This window comes from Protopterus annectens, chromosome 1.part0 (assembly GCF_019279795.1).
Source record: "Protopterus annectens isolate FY-2018-M chromosome 1.part0, PAN1.0, whole genome shotgun sequence".
Lineage (NCBI taxonomy): Eukaryota > Metazoa > Chordata > Ceratodontiformes > Protopteridae > Protopterus > Protopterus annectens.
In genome coordinates, this window is record NC_056725.1 from 41,843,762 (window position 1) to 41,863,463 (window position 19,702).

The 19,702-nt window shown below is 36.0% G+C and overlaps 1 protein-coding gene across 4 annotated transcripts in view; it reads right to left on the reverse strand.

Annotated features, from left to right (window-relative positions):
* Nucleotides 1–19,702, reverse strand: part of LOC122810216 (kinesin light chain 1-like) — a 2,247,025-nt gene that overhangs the window by 294,838 nt on the left and 1,932,485 nt on the right. For all 4 annotated transcript variants that reach the window (XM_044081914.1, XM_044081987.1, XM_044081756.1 and 1 more), the window contains one exon: nt 6,912–7,042. In XM_044081914.1, the coding sequence (XP_043937849.1) occupies nt 6,912–7,042 (131 nt within the window). The remainder of the gene's footprint in view (nt 1–6,911; nt 7,043–19,702) is intronic.

The window sequence follows — 19,702 nt, forward strand, 5'->3', positions numbered from 1 at the left end:
CATGTTGGCTTAGTTCTTAGAATACATTTTGCTGTGTAATGAATATAATACTCTTGTTTGGTTGTTATTAATCTTAAGAATCTGAATCCAAAATCTCATTCTCCCCTTATTTCTTGAACTTCTCCCCTGTTCATCATCATCCCTTTCCACTTTGAATTATAATTGTCGTCTTGTGTTATGTATATGACCCATAACTGTGTAGCTCTAAAATATTCCTTCAATATTAGAAATTGTCTTAAATGTTCTACAGCACTGAGATGTCTTTTTCTGGATTAATTAGATACAAAATAATAATATCTGCGAATAAAGACAACTTTTCTTGATTACCAAACCAGTTATATCCTTGAATCTCTGAGTCTCCTACCTCACTCTGATGGACCAACTGCAAATCCACAAAACAAACAATACCACAATTACCCATTCTAAAGACTTAAACCTTGCCTGTGATATAAATAGGATCTTCTGGAGTGATAGGTACGTATCCCAGTGACTACCCCTCTATGGAACAGGCTCCCCATCCATGTGAAGCAGAGTTCCTCCCTAACCCAATTCAAGTGTAACTTGGAAAATTGGATAGGAAACAGGAAATGCATCCATGGTTGGATGGGTCTATAGCATAGCCTTGAATGATTAAAAGAGTGAACGCTCTTTAATCGATACCTTAAAATCAAAAGCACTAAATCCCAAACACACAGAACAGTGATTTTTTTTCCCAGGGAAAAACATCACTGGGCCATTTTTGGGACTTTGCCATTTCCTCCACTGTGGTGCGATCTCTGAGTTGGTATATTTAAGTAGGGGGGTGTGGGGGGCAAAGCCCCCCACTTTATCATGGGTTTGGATTTGTTTTGTTTGTGGAGCAACAATTTTTTTTTCACTGGGAAAAAAAATCACTGTTCTGTGTGTTCAGAATTTAGTGCTTTAAATTTTAACGGGTCGATTAAAGAGCATTCGCTCTTTTCATCATTCGAGTTTACAATATAGACCCTGGTTTGGCACCTATGTCTCTAATGCAAACAGGTATCCTGCAAATGGTTCATCTCCCAGGCCCATGCTTACACTTATCAAGGGTATCAGAACTTGTCAGGGATTTGATATCTACCTCTAACCTTGGCATAATTAAGTCTTCCATAAATATTTCCATTTGTGATCGTTCTTGGTTTATATATTTCTCTGCTTTATTCAAATTTTCATAAAATTTCCAAAATATCTCTTAATACCTCTGCAGGATCCCTAGTTTTTTTTCTTTTGTTATAGGCTCCCTTCTTCTGTTTGGCAATGACCCTTTTTGCTTTCTATTGTCTAAGTCATTTTGCTAAAAGTATTTGTACTCTGGAGTTATCAAAAATAGTTGCTTAACAGCAATCTTTCTAAACTTCTAAATTCATGCATATTATCTAAATATTCCCTTATTTTCTCTTCAACTTTCTGCATCAGCTCCTCTTCTTTTTTCTGTAAGATTCCCCTTATTTTGCAATACTTAAACCTTCGTCAACCCCTCTAAATAATTCCTATTATATCTTAATATATTTTTCTGTTTTATTTCTACCCTATTTTTAAACTCCATTGTCATTTTATCCCATTCACTGGTTATCACTTCCAAAAAAATTCTATCTTCCCTAATAACTCGAATATTTTCCACTACATATTCCTTAAATTCTACACTTTTTAACAGTTAGATGAAAAGGCATCAGTGTCTCATTTTTTACTTCATTACCCTGCATTTGTATCACACATTTTATCTGTGCATGATCTTAAATAGTTATCGGATGTCTGTATAAGCTTTCAGTTAAATGCTCATGTTCCTGTGAAATATAATTTCTGTCCAGTCTATCCCAGTTTTTTACCTTGGGAATAATATATAAATTCTGCCTGAGTTCCTTCTACTGAGTTCATGTCTTGCTTACCAAATATTTTCATAAAATTTCCCTTCTAGGTTCCCTTTATACAGACTCATAATTCCAAATCAATTTCTAGTTCCCAGCTATAAGTAATATTCCCTGTTGAAACTGATTATTTCTCCCAAATTTCACTCAGAACAGAATGTACAACTGCCTTAAGCTGCAGACTTCTTGACTCATTCTTTGCAGGTGCATAAAACTTAGCAATTTTTCTGTCTTTTATCATTCTGTCTTATTTTCCAAGCTTACTTGCTTAAAAAATATGCTTGTTTATATCTTAAGTTAAAGGCAATAATCTAAATATTCACCCTTGTGAAAATAAGAGAAACTATCTTAATTATATAATATAAGCAGTACTTTTACCCCCCCCCAACAGCCCAAGATCACAGAATATTAATTTAAACTTTTCGCAAACCTTTTTTCTCTGATTATATTGTAAATTTCAGCACAGGTGGTAAAACGTAGAAGATACGAAGATAAGTGTAAAGGAAAAGTACCAAATAAGCAATTTAGTGATGACCCAAAAAGGTTTTATAGAGAACTAGGAAATAAGGTAAAAGGAATTGAAAGACCACCAAAAAAAGAAGAAATAGATACATTTTAGACAAGTATCTATGAAGATCCTGTGGAACATAAAGATGCTAAAGGGACAGAAGAAGTAAAAGAAAGAATAAAAAGTTTAAAGATACAGGATATGAAATGGGCTGAAGTAACAACCAGAGAGATTGAAACAAAGTTAAGAAAAGCCCCTAATTGGAAACCTCCAGGCCCACATGCATTACCAAACTTCTAGTTAACTATTTATTTTAATTTAATTATTAACATCTTTGCACGAAGATTTAGCCATGAGTAATAACTATTTATATGCACACCCAGAATAGACACCAACCTGGCTAACAGGAAAAACAATGCTCCTACTTAAGAGTGAACCTGCAAGCTACCCTACAAATTATAGACCAATAAAAGAATAAAGTCTATATGTTTTACATCTAAAAGAAAAAAGTACTTGTTTACTTTAATATCTTTAACACAGTCAACAATCACTGAAAAGTTTATACCCCTGACTGTACACTACGCAAAACTGTGTTACTAAATAATATGCAGTGTTTAAATAATAACATCTTTTATACAAATACTAATAAGAACAAATTACTTTTTTCCTCATTTAGTGTCCTTCAAAACATTAATGGTATAAAGCAGGGTATATGCTTTATAGACCACCCACAAGTTTAACAAGTCAACAAAAGCCAGTCTTTCTCAGCCACTTTTTCTTGCAAAGTCATACTTTCACAAATGTGATTCATGCTTTATAATCTCCCATTTATTCAGTGTTGTTGGTCTTCTTCCTGTTCATCTCTATCTCCTAACACCATACTCTGGTTCAAGTACAAGATACTTCTGATTCTTCTAGTCAACTCCTGTATGTTTTTTCTGATTCTCAAACATTTTCCTTGTTAAATTTGGAAACGGTTTCACTGTAAGTCTCTCTATGAGCTTTATTGTCAGAATTATGAGTGAGTTGAGTGCCTTCTGTTTGCTTCTCCAGGAAAAAAAATATTCTGAAGACAACTGGATACAGCAGCTGGAATCTAACACCTGCCTCTTGACACCCACTACAGTTGGGATAAATTGTCTTCGCTTCTGCCTAGTGCACAGTGAATAATCATTTCCATATACACTCTACTATCTCCATTTTTTAATACTTTTTCTCTTCTGCCACAGTTTTCTCAGGCTCAATGCTTTCTACTGGTATAATGGCATTTTCACTAGTACAGGTTTTGGCTGATTTCTTGTGGCCAGGTTTGGAGCATACACTTGATGTGTTTGTTCAGTTAACGAATCCTGCTATGAAATGTTGCTTATTTGCAGCTTTGTGATTTTAACACAGTCTATTTCTTCCAATTTCTTTGTTACAGTAGAAAATCTTAGGTTTTCTCTGCACACTATGCCTTCTAACTCTTCCATGTTTTCAAACAGTTCTACTCAAGAAACTTTATACTCAGCCAGTCTTTCCTTCATTTCAATCTCTGATTTTTGTAGTTTTTATCAATTCATCTGAAAAGCTGGTTAAAGCTCCTTCTATTTTTTTCAGCCTTTTGTTATTTGAGTTGATATATATTCCTTATATTTTTCATTTGTTTCATTTATTTTAATCACCTCTGTGTACGTTTGATTTATTGTTCCTCTAAATCACTGGAAGCCATCTCTCGTACCAACGCTGAAGGTTGTACTTTTTGCTGACCATTCTTCCCGGGCAGTGTTTTCTCTTCATCTTTTCTGGTTGATTTTCTTTTTGATTCTTTAAAATTCTTCTTTGCTAGTATCCAGGCAGTGTACTTACTAGCCAGTAACTGAATTTTACCTAAGCTGACAATATCACTGGCCCTTATTTCTCATTTTCTGTTTTCACAATGGGAGAGCTAAAATGAAACTGTTGCTCAGTGTGTGGCCTTCTTGGAAGTCCTAGAAAATGTCACATATTTGAGCTAATTTGCAGATTTAAACAGAAAAGGTGAACTTCAGATTTAAAGTTAGATTTGATGTTTTCTGTAAGGATCCTACAAAATATAGCTCTGGATGGCTCTGCTGAAGTTACAGTGTATTTTACATAGTATATTTTATCTCATATGAATTTCACTGAAATGGATATAATATTTTTGCCTGCAGCTTTGTAGCTGGGGGATCTGTATGCCTATCCCCTTTGTCCAATGAGGTAGAATAAATAAGAAGGGGGAGTTATGGCTATATAGCCACCCCATTGGGAGGTGTAAGAATGTTTTCCCACTGTAAAAATTCCCGTGGCAGTGGTGATGTGGTAGCATTGTTGCCTCACAGCAAGACGTTGTCCCGTTCGATTCTCAGCTAGAGCGTCTTCTGTGTGGAGGCATGCGTGAATGAGCGTGCCTTCATTGAAGGTTGTGCGTCAGGGCTGGTAACTTGGCACGTAAAAATTCACTACCAAATATTAGCAGACTGGAGTTCTGCTGTGGCGACCCCTAACCGGGATAAGCCGAAAGACACAACAACAACACTTTTCTTTTATTTAGTGCAATTTTTTTAGATTGTCTTCACTGAATTAGATTTAGGTGAACTATGTTTCATTGCTGATCACTAGAAACTGTTTTGTATGCATCAACCAGACCATTATGGCTCTTTGCAGACTTAATTTCTTTTCTTTCTTTACCAGATAAAGGATCCTGCCATGTGACTGTTACCCCCAAATCCCCTATATTCTGTATGCACTTCTCTGCAGAGTCTGAATAATGTAATATGACAGCATCAAAGAAACAAAACAGTTGCCATTTTTTCTCATTCCTGGGATGGCCTTCTTCATCAGTGCACTGCATGCCACCCTACTGCTATTAGGTACATAATGCTGCTGTATCTTACTGTACCATTCCTGCCAGGTGTATCCTGATGCCTGCTTCACTCCTCAAAATTTCCTTTCTTAGATCCATCACACACCATTGGTTGACTAGGTTTGTAGAAAGTAGGCACTCTTGTTAACTATACTGATGATACCCATTCCTTACAGCAGGAACTAACCCTTATAAACAAGTGTAGTATAAAAGGGGCTAAAACTAAATGCAAAAATGGGTAGTATTGCCACTTTTGATAAATAGCACTCTCCCTCAATGTAAAGAATACCTAATACTTCACTGAAAATGATAATGCAGTCAGGGATATTGGAACCTGGGTTGATATTTTCTTCTCCTTTGATGACCATCTAGGAACAGTAATCAAAAATGCTTCTATTTTATACTGCCAATATCTATAAGCATATCTTCTGCATCAGAAAAAGTTATCAGCCCTCTATATGCAGCCCTGATTAGATCAAATATTGAGTACAACAGCCCCTTCAGGAAGTACCTTTCTAGACATATTATGCAACTGGAAAGACCCGATTGGTTCCTAACCAAAAGATTGTTGGCCTAAAGTCCCTGAGCTCCCAGGAAAGGCTTGAAGTACTATCCTTTTACCAGTTTATTTACATGCTCCTGTGGAGTAGTCTGTGCTTTGCATTTATGATCATTAGGGGCCCCTTTCTCTTTGATCTCCTGCATTTTCAAATAGTTGTACTAATACCAGAAGTAGTGACTTAAGTCTCCACCAATACATAAATAACATGTTCTGGAGACAATTTTATTACCCAGTGCCTACCCCACTTCTGGAACAGACATTCTCTGCAAGTTAAACAAAGTGACATCCTAACATCCTTCAAATGAAACCTGGATGACTGGATACCCATAACTTTGCACCTGGACAGACTTCCTTTGCCTTTTTGATATTGGGGTACAGCACAAAGGTGGGTGTAGGCAAGGTATAAATAGTATTGTGACTGAATTGCTTGTATTTCCTATGACCATATTAAATTCTTGTTACAGTGTATAGTGCCATTGAAGCAAATGTGCAAACATTCCCACCTGGAGCTACCACTGTATTCCTGCAGCAAACAAAGCATGCTTATCTCACAGCTGTCTGTTTCATTAAAGAATTTTAGTCTACTGTGAAGTGTTTGGACTCACTTCAGTGCAGTATGTTTCGGTATAACAGTGTTATTTTACTTTCTGTAGACACAACACTGATCACTGCTTCTTCACTTTCCTCCCTCAAATATTCTTCCCCAATTTGAAATCCTGCTAACACTTCCTTTGTCTATGTATTCCAGTCTAGATGTGGCCATTTAAATTTAGTGTGGATTATTTACAATTAGTTGCTTTGTTCTTCGTAGAGCATTTCTGCTCTGTTCAGCCAAGGACAGCACAGAAAGTGAAACAAAGATTCTCTACTAACTTTTCTTGGACAATACAGAAAATGGGACATGAAGTGCCTATGCTAGCCTTTCTTGGTGATCAGTTTTAAATACATATATGAAAAGTAGTGAATGTGCCAACAATGAATCACTGCTGCCATGGTTCTGATGAGGCTCAATTTATATATGAACAAAAGAAATGAGAACAGGGAACCAAATACAGAAGCACTTATAAAGATGAGGAAAGAAACTCCTACCCAGGATTTCTTGGAGGGGCATCTTCTGTGCCAGTCCCTTTTAGCTTACGGACTAGTTTCTCACTGCTCCGCCGAATAGACTCACGAAGTTTTGTAAAAGAGCCACTGCGTCTCAGCGTTCCATGTGCATCCTTCAAAAAAAAAAGTACTATTTAGTTGTTTAGGTACCAAATATGTACATAAAAGTACTGCATCATGAAATGTTTATTTGTAGTCTATATGAAGTCTAATTTCTTAAATATTCTCTGTTATGCCATTATGCTAAGAACTTCTAATTTAAGATTTTGAAGTTATCTGAATTTATCTGAATTAAAATTTACAAAACATTAGAGTATTTACAACAAACCAAGTGCAAGCTATCCAATAACTTGAACAAAAATATTTTACTCGTCATCTTGGAGGAAAAGGATGACTCACAACTACAAAAATATGAGTTATCTATAATAAATATGTCTGCCCCTCAAATAGATGATGAAATACATTTTCTGTATTGTGCCATAATGCACCATATTTTTAAAACAGTCTACATGGCTTTGTACTGCATGAAGACCTTTAATCTCTTCTTGATTGCCCATGTAAAAATTATATTTTTTGTAGATAGTATGGTTTATGGTGTAAAGAGATGAAACACAAACAATTGTAATTTACTACATATAATGTGTTAGCTACATTTAAATTATAATTTATGCATTCTTAATGCACATATTTATTAGTTATAAGCATGCAGAATTGAATAGTTATACAATGTTTAGAAAGAGCTCTACAGCACAAACGTATTATAATGAAATTGCATGATACATCAAAACAATGTAGCTAGATGATAAAATAATGCCACTCCTGTTTGTTATGAGAACTTGCCCTCCTGCTTTCTTGTTTGTACTGTTTGGTTAGCCAGTGATAAAAAACTGAAGTTTCTTAGAGGGATGATGCAAACATTTTTCCAAGTATTCAACAAAAATGAGAACAAATTCATTGTGAAAATAACAAAATACCAGTTTGACAAAGGAAAATCATCATTTATTTCTTGATTCCAACAAGTCAAAATAAGCCATCGATAGCTATGGAGACCAGCACAAGAAATTTCATTGCAATATGTGATAGATTATGAGCATATGGTCTTATCATGTCAGAATAATGGATCCAATGAAACCTGTAACCATATAATACTGTAAAACATCTCATATGATTTCAATGAGTATGGGTAGACTTTAGGCAAAACCACCAAATGTACATGCCCACTTGATCGCATTTATGCCAACATAGTTTCATGGGGTAAGGCTATATCACCTTTTTAGGATATATGTAAGCCATATAGAAGATTTTATATTTTATGATCCTATTTCTGGGTGAATTCATTTTTTTTTGTAAGAAATTCTCAACTGCATTGAATCTAAGTGAAGTAAAGTTCATGAAAAGGCTTTTTTCAGTGTAACACTGGTGTCTTGTTCAGTTCCTGATCTGGTGTACAGTACTTGGCAAACAGTACTTGAAGCAAAGTTAATGAAAAGGCTTTTTTTAGTGTGACACTGGTGATATGCTGTTATGCTCACAACAGACTAAGGGACTAACTGAAGCTATGACTGCTTTTACTACATAAACTGTTTTCTGTTAAATATGCTGTTATGCTTACAAGGAATTTGGCTGGAGACTTGTCTTATGTGATGCATACAACAACTAGAGCAAACAAGTGCTACATTCTCCATACTTTCCTTACCTCTGAGCTTACCTACCTAACCACTGATTGTTCTTCACAGTCTTGCCTTCTTCTTTCTCCTTGGCTCTACCCGCTCCGTTCACCCTGCGGGCTCACCCCACTCCCCTACCCCCAATTCCCACCCACCCCCATTGCTCCTAAACTTATTCTAGCCATAAGTCCCCTCCCCCTGTCTCTCCCAATCCACTCTCATCTCCTCACTATCCCCTCCCCTCCCATCCTCCAATACTCTCTCATTCCTCCCCATCCCTAATCCTTAAAGCTCTAGATAAACTTCTATACTCCTCCCTCCTACACTGCCACCAATAATCCTATTACATCCTCAAAACCTAACCTGAATTATTCCATTATACCCAAACCACACCATGTCTCTTCAAGCCATTCTCATCCTTTCCCTTAGCCTACTACTCCTAATACCTCTATACCATGCTACCTCCTATTCCTCTTACAAACTATCCCCTTCTTTCCTATCCCCTATTCACCCCAACAGCACCCCTAACACACATCATAACTCTGCCACATCTCATTTCCAAACTACATCCTCCTCCTTAGTGCTTCCAAATCCACTTTTCTGCTTTAAACTAAAACTCATATCCTCCAAAATGAAACATCATATTCCCAAAGCACTATTGTACCTCCCACCAAACTCTAGGAGCAAATCCAACCCCCTGCTCTCATTCCCATTTAACTGCCTATGCCTAGCAGGAGACATACACCCCAACCCAGGACCTAGTACCAGCAGCAATCCAGCTCCCCCCATTATCACCCACACTACCAACCCTAAATACCTCAAGATCTTGACCATCAATACCTAGAGTCTAAGAAACAAATTAGCCCACTTCCATGCTTGGCTATCCCATACCCAACCTGACATAGCAGCTGTCTCTGAGACATGGCTAAAACCCAACATTTCAGACTCTGAAATACTACCCCCTGGGTTTCAAGTACTTAGACAAAACCACCTAAAAAGATGGGTGGTGGAGTAGCCTTAATCTACTCTCGCCTACTCTCCATCACTCCCTACCAAAATCATATCCCACAGTTCACCAATGCTGAACTAGTCATAGGAAATCTCAAACTAAATAAAAAGAAAAGCATTTGTGTTATAGCCCTTTATATCCCCCTGGAAACAACATTAACACACTTGAGGAAATTCTTCTATGGGCCTCATATAATATCAAGCTTGAGACATACATCCTAGGAGATGTGAACATTGACTGGAACAAAATTACTGCCAGTAACCCCACCATTTCAATCAATCTATGTAATTTCACTCAACTCACAAATGCTTTAACCAGATCTAATAAAAATAACCCCCCGGCTCCATACTGGACTGAATCCTTGTCTCCCACCCAAACAAAATCTCCCACACAGGCACCTTACCAGACTCTATCAGTGATCACTTACCAGCCTTCATCCTTAGAGCAAACCCCTCCTCTCCTCATCTGCACCAATATATCCATACTTGGAATCTCAACAACTTTAACCCTGCAACTTTTTCCAATTCTCTCAAACTGATAAATTGGGACACTCTAAAAACTCTACCTCTGGGCAGTGCTGTCAAATTCTTCAACTCAACCTTCTTGGACACTCTTAACTCCCAAGCCCCTCCAAGAATAAAATGTATAAAAACCAATTCCACCCCTTGACTTATTAAAGATACCAAAACACTCATGCAACAAAAGGACAAGACCTGGAAACTTTACCATCGTAATAGGCACCCTGAGACCCTTCTTAAATATAAACAACTCCGCAACTTAGCCAAAAATCATATCATACAAGACAAAAAAGCATACTGTATCAAACTTCAGTCTAACCACTCCTCTAACCCCAAACAGTTCTGGAAATCCATCAACTCACTTCTCAACCCAAGCACCAAAAACAACACTTGCCCTGAAACTAGCAAATCTGACCCAGAAATAGCTACTCTGTTCAACTCCTTCTTTACTAACTCTATAGCAGAACTCACTAAAACATTACCAAACAACAACACCCCCCAGATCAAACCCTCTGCCCAACCTTCCACCCCAAACTCACCTCCCATATTCCACCTCAAACCCATCCCCACCTCATATATAAAAAACTTCTCTCTAAGCTTAAGCCTTTCTCCAATGCCCCTGACAATATCCCCTCACTCTTTTTAATAAATTGCAGCAGACAGCATTGCCATCCCCATTAGCATACTCATCAACAGATCCATACAAGAATCATATGTCCCCAAACTGTGGTGTGCAGCCTTTATCCTACCCCTCCATAAAGGAGGCAAAAATAATAACATCTCCAACTTCCGACCAATAGCGATTCTCTCCCCTATTTCAAAAAAATCTTGAGAAATGCATCCACCTCCAGCTCATGCTATTCATTACACATAACCAACTCCTCACCCCAGCACAACATGGGTTCCGTCCTGGCCATAGCACAATAACAGCTCTTCTCTCTTTTCTAGACATCATAAACCATGCCTGTGACTCCGGAGAACTTGTATCCACAGTCCTGCTTGACCTCTCCAAAGCTTTCGGCACAGTCTCCCATACCCACCTTCTTCACCACCTTTCCAATCTTAACCTCTCGCAAAACACCATTACCTGGTTCAGCAGCTACCTCTCTGACAGATATCAGGTAGTAAAATGGAAGACTGGCACTTCAGCCTTCCTTCCTACCCCAACTGGGGTACCCCAGGGATCCATTCTTGGCCCTGTGCTCTTCAATATCTTCATTAATGATTTCCATGCAGCCATTCCTAACACTAAGATAGTACAATATGCAGATGACTCAAATTTAGCTTGCTCTGCATCAAACCTACCTGAGCTCCAAACAAAAACTCAAACTGCCTTCTCAACTACTGAGAACTGAATGCTCCAAAATCACCTCTCTTTGAATGCCAACAAATCAAAGATCCTTCTATTCTCTCCCTCAAAATCTATCCACCTAGACAAAACCTCTTTCAAGATTACAAGCCTTGCCAACTCCACTATAGAAGTTGTTCTTTTTCTAAACGTCTTAAAGTTACTATGGACGAATACCTAAAATTTGATACCCATATTCAGATAAATATAAAGAAAACCCATCAGAAACTTGGCATGCTGTACAGAAACTCCCACTTCCTCTCCCCTTCAACAAGACAGACCCTTACCACTACTTTCTTACTACCTTCACTAATGTATGGTGCTCCCCTACTAATCAACCTATCTTCCTCCATCTCTTCTAAACTAGAATATTGTTACAATAAAATCTGAAAGTTCGCCACCACTTCCAAATACTCCACTCACCACTGTAAACCTCTCCACCAGCTGCAATGGCTAGAACTCCCAAACTACCTCCAACTCATCACCACTCACAAGCTTATTTTCAAACCAACTATATGCCCAGCACTAACAAACATCTTAACATTATACACCCCAAACAGAACTCTAAGATCTACCCACCAAAATCTAATCTCTGTTTATAAACCAAACCGCCCCACTGGTCAGCTTCTCCTATCCTTTTCAGTCACCAAAAAATGGAATTCTCTCCCTCCATCTCTGAGAATTTCTGAGAACTCTGAACACTTCAAAACCCAGCTGCATTCTTACCTCTCCCAAAAATTGAAATGCAATTACACTCCACCTACCTAACCTGCTTAATACATAAATACTTTATAACACACAAGGTTTGTTCTTCCTTACACACTATTGATTAACCCTATGTACTGCCTTCAGGCTAATGCTACCTCTATACCACTCTCAGAGGTTTTAAACCTCTGTATTAATTTAACTCATGCTAATATTCATGCATAAAGAATCCATCAATGCTAATGTTACTTCTATATCATTCTCAGATGATTTAAACCTCTGTATTAATTTAACCTTGTACTATTGTTCTCAACCGTTAAACATGTAAATATGCTTTACATCCTTCTCCAAGCTGCTGTTTAACTTTGGTTTAGTTTTTGCTATTTTGTATGTAAAATTTGCTTAGTTTGTTTCTGTTTCTTCTATGTATTGTACTTCATATTATGGAGCTTGTACTATGTATTATTGGAGCTTTTCTCCCCAGGCCTCCACTGAAAATGGGCTCTTTGAGCCCAGTGGACCTCCCCGGTCATCAAACTGGAAATAAAATAAAATAAATAAATTATTCAGTTCCTGATCTGGTGTACAGTACTTGTAAAATGGCACATTACCCTTTTGGCCTGTAATGTAAGACAACTGATATTCAAGTGTAACAGAAAATAGTATTTAAAGCACTCTCCATGGCACACAGAGACGGAGTCTTGGCCATGGCCTAGGACACCTATATGTTTCATTAGCAAGCAATGCAGCAGAAGAGTTGGCAAAGGGGAGGAGGTGTAGAAGATTTTATTGTCTCATCTATTCCAGTGAGTGTATGATAACCATCACTGGTGAGACTGAGGGTATCTATTCAGGCTTAATAATATTGGCCACTTATTAATGGCCATTCTCTTTCTGAATGGTCTTACATCAGTGCACATTAGTCTTGGGGTGTAGGACATGGGTCAGGTATAAAAACAAAAGAAAAATACAGCAGCAAGTTTGCCACTGTGTTGGGGGTGCCTCTGTTTCTTGTCTGACTCTGAGTCTGACTATGGGAAAAACATTGACTCAGGTCAGTGGGGATGTCAAATGACTCTAGATATCCCATGCCTAGTACAGCCAGCAATAGTTGCTGATGGACAGATGCATAGAGACCAAAAATATTAAAAATAGAGTGTGGATTTTCCTTCCTTAATCCTGGACTAAATCAAAATTAATTCCATGACAGGTAAAGCAGGAAACTGATCACAGACTCATAGAAAATACAAGGCAACATGTGGTTATTTATGGCTTGCTAGTATCCACTCTCACATCTTACCTTTTTCAGGGAGAGGTAAGCCCGTCATGTCAGGGGTGAATTTGTGAATACCCATCCAATTATCTAACTCCTTTTTAAAGGATAATGTCACATTAGTTAATCTGGAATGAAAATTTGTTTCAGAGAAGGGCTAGTCATTGTGTGAAGCATCTGTATGTAATTTGTTTATATACTAAAGCAGGTTCAGATCACTGGTCCTGTGAAGTTCTGATGAAGTCTCTTGAAGGAGAAGAAAGCACTTAACCGTTACCAATAAAGTTTGGCATTTATTTGCAACTCCTTTTGTCTCACCTGATTTGGAGCTGTGAGCAGTTGTGGTTTGAAGGGACTATTTGATTTGTTGAGTTATAAGAGGTCTTGGACTGCCAGATAACTACTGTCTGGAATAACAATACACAAATTGATTCAAAGGAGTCTAAAGGACACTGAATACAGGGAAAAAGCCTCTGTCACCTCTTTCTAGCTCAGGTCTTTTAGCCCTATGACCTTTTTTGTTAGGAATCTCTGGGGTATCTCCAATTGCCTAATATGCCTAGTAAAATACATCCCAAAGGAGGCATTGTATTCTATGACTGGCCTGATCAGTGTGGATTATAGAATTGTATGGACCTCTTTAGATCTAGAGGTGATACCCTTTTCAATCAGCTGTACCAGACAGATGGATTTCCAAACCACTGCTGCAATACTGAAGAAAAGGGGATTATCTACTCATGTTTCAAGGTCTCTCACATCATCTTTATTTTTCAGTGGGGTGTTGTCTATACTATAAGATGGGTTGAAGGTTGTTTACCAAATGCTCTTTTTAGCATTTAGATTTAGCCGATTTTCTGCGCACCAATTATTAAAGTCTGTAGTTCAAGCTGTAGCTCCTATATGTGTGAAAGGGATTTGAAGTCGACACACAGTTTATAATTATCCACAAACCTGGTTCACCCAAGATCCATGTGGAGATCAGAGAAGTAAATGCAGAATAGTATCCTATTGCAAATTGTATTTCTTACTTTTTCAGGTAACCGAATCGTGTGTAGATTTTTTGCCTTTTCTTATGTGTTGCAATGTACTACTCTTGGAGCTTTTCTCCCCGGGCCTCCGCTGAAAATGGACATATATCCAGTCAGACTATCCCGGTTAACAAATGTAGAATAAAATAAATAAATAATAAAAATAAATAGTATAGATTCCTAACTGACTCCACTTGTCAAATTTATTCTGTCTGAGGATGCATCTGTAACCCTTGCTCTGTGAGTTCTATGCTTCAGCCAATTTGCTATCCACCTAACTAAAGAGGTGTTAATTTGGAGTGCATTTAGCTTATTAATTACATTAGCATGTGGAATGGCATCAAATGCTTTAGCAATGTCAAGAAAATCAGTATGGATAGCATGTCAGCTGCCTCTCCATGGCTTTTGTTACCTTCTCAAAGAAGTTTACTAAATTCATTTGACAGGATCTGTCCTGAGTGTCAAGATTTTTAATATCATAAGTTTATCTGGTCAGTTATGACCTGTTATATGGGCTTGCCAATGAAGTTCATCAGGCTAATGGGTATGTAATTTCTGGGATCCATAGTGGATATATCCTTATGAAATAGCATCACAGCTGCTGTGACTTATATCTCGGGGACCAAGACAGTGGCTAAGCTTAGATTATCAACCAACGTATGCTAAATACTGTTCAGTAAGCAGCCAGGAATGTTATAGGATTCCATGCAGGATGTATTTTTTTTTTAATTTTTGGATATACATTTAACAAGTGTTTCTTTGTAATCACCAAACACTGTGCTGATGGACAAGGGATAAAAACTTCAAAAAATGTATTAATTCAAGCCAGCAGAACAATGATTCAAAGCTTTGTTAAAAGTTTAGAGCTTTCTTTCCTATTGTTCATGGACCATCATCAGAACTACAAACTACATCAACAACACTTTTAAATATTATTTAAAATGATCATGACAAATAACGTAACCAATAAAATTTAATTAGAATTAATTAAACACCATTATAAAACTTAATTCTTAAAATTGAGCTAATAGTACAAGAATCATTTAATCCAGGTGCGCACATAGCATTCAATTTCAATTGTCATTTTAATTCAGCTATATCCAAATGTTCACTAATTATTATCCCTTGGGTATCATTCAGAACTTGCTCTACCACAAAAAAACAAAAGGAATGACTCTCATACTGGCCGATATGTCTATAAAGTGCATTAGTAGTTATTTTTTTTTTATTTTTATTTTTAACATCCAGTAGATGGTCATAAATCCTGTCATGTAATCTCCTGGAAGTTTTTCCAGCATAGAATGCTGGACATAATTTACATTTTGCCACATATACTACTTGTCTACTATTACAAGAATAATGACCTAATACATAATAAACAGTGTTACCTATACTGAAACTATCATCTCTCAATTACAACACTAAGAGCATCTACCACATTTTATAGTGCCATTTTCCTAGTATTCATGATAGATGTTAACATCCTATTTCTCTCTAGGTATTTTTAAGGGATTTGTCCATTCTATAAACTGTAGATGGTTTCTCTCCTAATTTTTCTTTAACATCATCATCATCTGATAAAAATAATTTCCAATTTTTGTTAATACATTCTAATATTTCTTTACTATCAAGTGTATATGTGGTAATAAAAGTCTGGTAGATTCATACAGTGTTGTATTGTTACTATTTATAATGTCTTGTCCATTAGTTAGTACTAAGCTAACTGCCCTTGCGAGCCATTTTAAGCCTAGCCAATTATCCCTTGGGAGACTCAAACCGTGCACCTTGTGTTTGTAAGGCAAACACCTTAACCATTAGGTCACCCACCCACATTTATCTGATTGTAAAATAAGCAAAATCACTCCACTTTTTCTCTTATATATCACTTCATTTTTTATGTTTTTTAAAAACATAGGGATAACCTCCCCTGGAAAACATGTTCAGAACAAATTCACATTCCTTATAAAAATCCTCTCCTGGCTCCTTGTACTAACTGTCCCTTAATCAATGCTTTTGTTGGTGTCTTAAGTGCTGCTAGAACAATGTAAGCAACAATTGGAGAAAGTTAGTTTTCTAAATAGCTTTTGAGTTATATTTACTGTTCTGATAATCTTTAATAATCTGAATATCTAAAAAAGCTTGCTTAAATCAATTGTAAAATATGAAAAATTTAAAAAATCAACAGTGCTTTTAATATATATAATAAATTCCTTCAATCTACTATAAGTATCTGTCCACAAAATAAAAATGTTGTCAAGTAATCTAGTATATAATGCCCAAGAATTCTTGAATTCACCTTTAAACAGATATTTATTCTCCCAATATGTGACATAATTAACAAACGCGGGGGCACATGCTGCCCCCTTAGCTACTCCAGAAGTCTGCCTATAATATCATCCTTCAAAAAAATTAAAATTATTTTTAAAAATGATTTCCATAAGTGCCACTAATACATTAACTTGGTCATTTTGCAAACCTGTTTGTTTAAATAATGCGCTTCCAACCATAATAGGCCTATATCATGAGATATAACTGTAAATATGTTGTTTACATAAATGGTAACAAAAATACCACAAGACAAAAAAAGTGTATTATTAAACATGCTTAGAAAGCACCATGAAGCTTTACAAATGTGGGAAATAGTGGTTAAACATTTTTTTAAATAATGGTCCAAATACTTAACTATAAAAAAGTTTTTGATCTTTGAGCATCCACTATAGGCCTAAAAGGAGGATTGACTAAACATTTATGTATTTTAAGGATCCCAAAGATACTCACTATCACAGGTTTATAATTAAACATAAATCCATAGTCGCTTTCTAAATGTTATCCTTCGAAAAGCATATCCTCCAAAGTCAAATCTATTTTTAAAAGCAATATTAATCTCATTTTTGATATCTCCTCATAATAGTCATCCATAAATACATTATTCATATGGTTGGAATAATCTATGCTATTCATCACCACTAAACTTCTGCCTTTCTCTGGTTTCATCGCACAAACATTTCTATCATTTGATATATCTTTAAATAATCTATATTCAGCTTCAGACATATTTGAAAATTATACACTACTGCGCTGTTTTAAACAATAACGTATTTCATACTCACAAGCTTTTTTGAATACTTGTAATTTGTGATGAAGTGGCAGAATAAATCTAATGGGTCTGCTTAAAACACTCATATTGTGACTTTGCTTAGTGCCTGAAAACCATAACGACAGATTTAACTTTCTGATATATAACTTTAAATCTGTTAAAGTTTACACAACATTAGAGCATTTGACAGGCACAAATGTGAGCCCTTTTGCTAAAATATTAACATGTTCTGTACTGATAACTTTATTAGAAAAGTTATATACTTTAAAATCACCTGTATCATTCAACACAAATTTTAATCCAATATCAGTATCTCTATTATTAAATTCTCTGGTAGAACAAGTTCTGAATGATGTCCAAGGGAGAATAATTAGTGAGCATTTGGATTTAACTGAATTAAAATGGCAAATGAAATTGAATGCTATGTGTGCTATGTGTAAATGATTCTTCTACTATTAGTTTGAATTTAAGAATGAAGTTTTATAATGGTGTTTAATTACATTTAATTGAATTTTATTGGTTAGGTTATTTGTTATGTAATCATTTTAAATAATATTTAAAAGAGTTGTTGATGTAGTTTGTAGTTCTGAAGTGTCTTGAACAATAGGAAAGAAAGCTCTAAACTTTTAATTAAGTTTGAATCATTGTTCTGCTGGCTTGAATTAATACATTTTTGAAGTTTTTATCCCTTGTCCAGCAGCACAGTGTTAGGTGTTTGGAGTTTGTTTTGCTATGGTTTTTAGTTTGTTTTTTTTGTAAGGATAAGGGGTTTGAAAGCCTTCAGAATATGTAGGTATTGTATAGTTGTCTTGTATGAAGTCTGTTAGCTAATATATTTGTGATATCTATTTGGTCCAAGTAAGTGGTGCCATTTTGAATATTTTCAGAGCAATGTTGGGTATTATTTCTTAGTTTCCTGATAAGAGTAAAGAAGGATTTATAAATATCTTTAGCATCTGATACAAGTCTACAATTGTGGGATGCATTTGACTTCCTGATGGTATTTTATAGTACCTTCAACATTTTTTTTTAATGTTGACCATGATTTCTGGGTCGTTAGTTTTGCTATATATTCTAAAAACATTTTTTTTCTTTGTTCCGTTTGTTATTCTGTATCAACATTTTGGGGGTTACAGTTATACATGAATTTTGAGAGTTCATCATAGAATTGCAGGTGGTTAGTACAGATGAAAGCCTTTTAATTTTTTGATATTTGCATTTGATGATTTGGGGATTTTGAAGGAGAAGATTACCAGTTTGTGGTCAGCCCTAACTGAGGAGGCTATACCAGTGGGCAGTACATATAGATGTGAATTTGTGACTGTGCATATAGATGTGAAATTTGTAAGGACCGGGTCAAGAGTATTTTATCCTGTAGTGGTTCTTTGACTATGTGTCCCAGAAGGGTTTTGTTTATGAAATCAAGTTTTTGGCATAATGTGCATTTCAGGTATAGGTATTCCAGATTATCAAAGGGTAATTAAAGTCTCTCAGGATGATGGAGCTCCTGTGTATTTGAAGTTCATCCAGTATACAGAGGAATCAACCATTGTGTTTAGGGGGTATTGAGGGAGTCCTGTAAGATGATATGATCTAATAGTTTTTCTTTATTTAGTGTGATTAGTATCTTCATAAGTTTAAGGTAATGTGATCTTTAACAAATATATACAGACACACACATACACACACACACACATATATATATATTTGTATATATGTGTACTATTAGATAGTCAACAAAATAAAAACACTGCTGATGCAAATGCAGAAGGAATTTTTACCTAAATTTTAAATAAAGGAAGGAAGGAAGATGGGATAAACAAAAACATGAAATAATTGTGTAAGAATAGAAGCTAATGAGGCATCAAGCTTTATTATATATAATTAATCTGGAAGCCTTTTTTTTAAAGTTACAATTATGCTTCTTTTACAGCATTTTCCTTTATATAAAAAGTTGGCATACTCCAGGAGAAAATGAAGATTCTTTAGCCAAAAACTGAGAACAATATGAATTCTCCAAAGAGTTCATATCATTGTAAATTTCCTGGAAATAATCAGCAAAAGTGTCAAAAATTTGTCGAGGTTCACGTGGTATTTTTTTTCCGGTCCACACAAGAATCATAAGTTC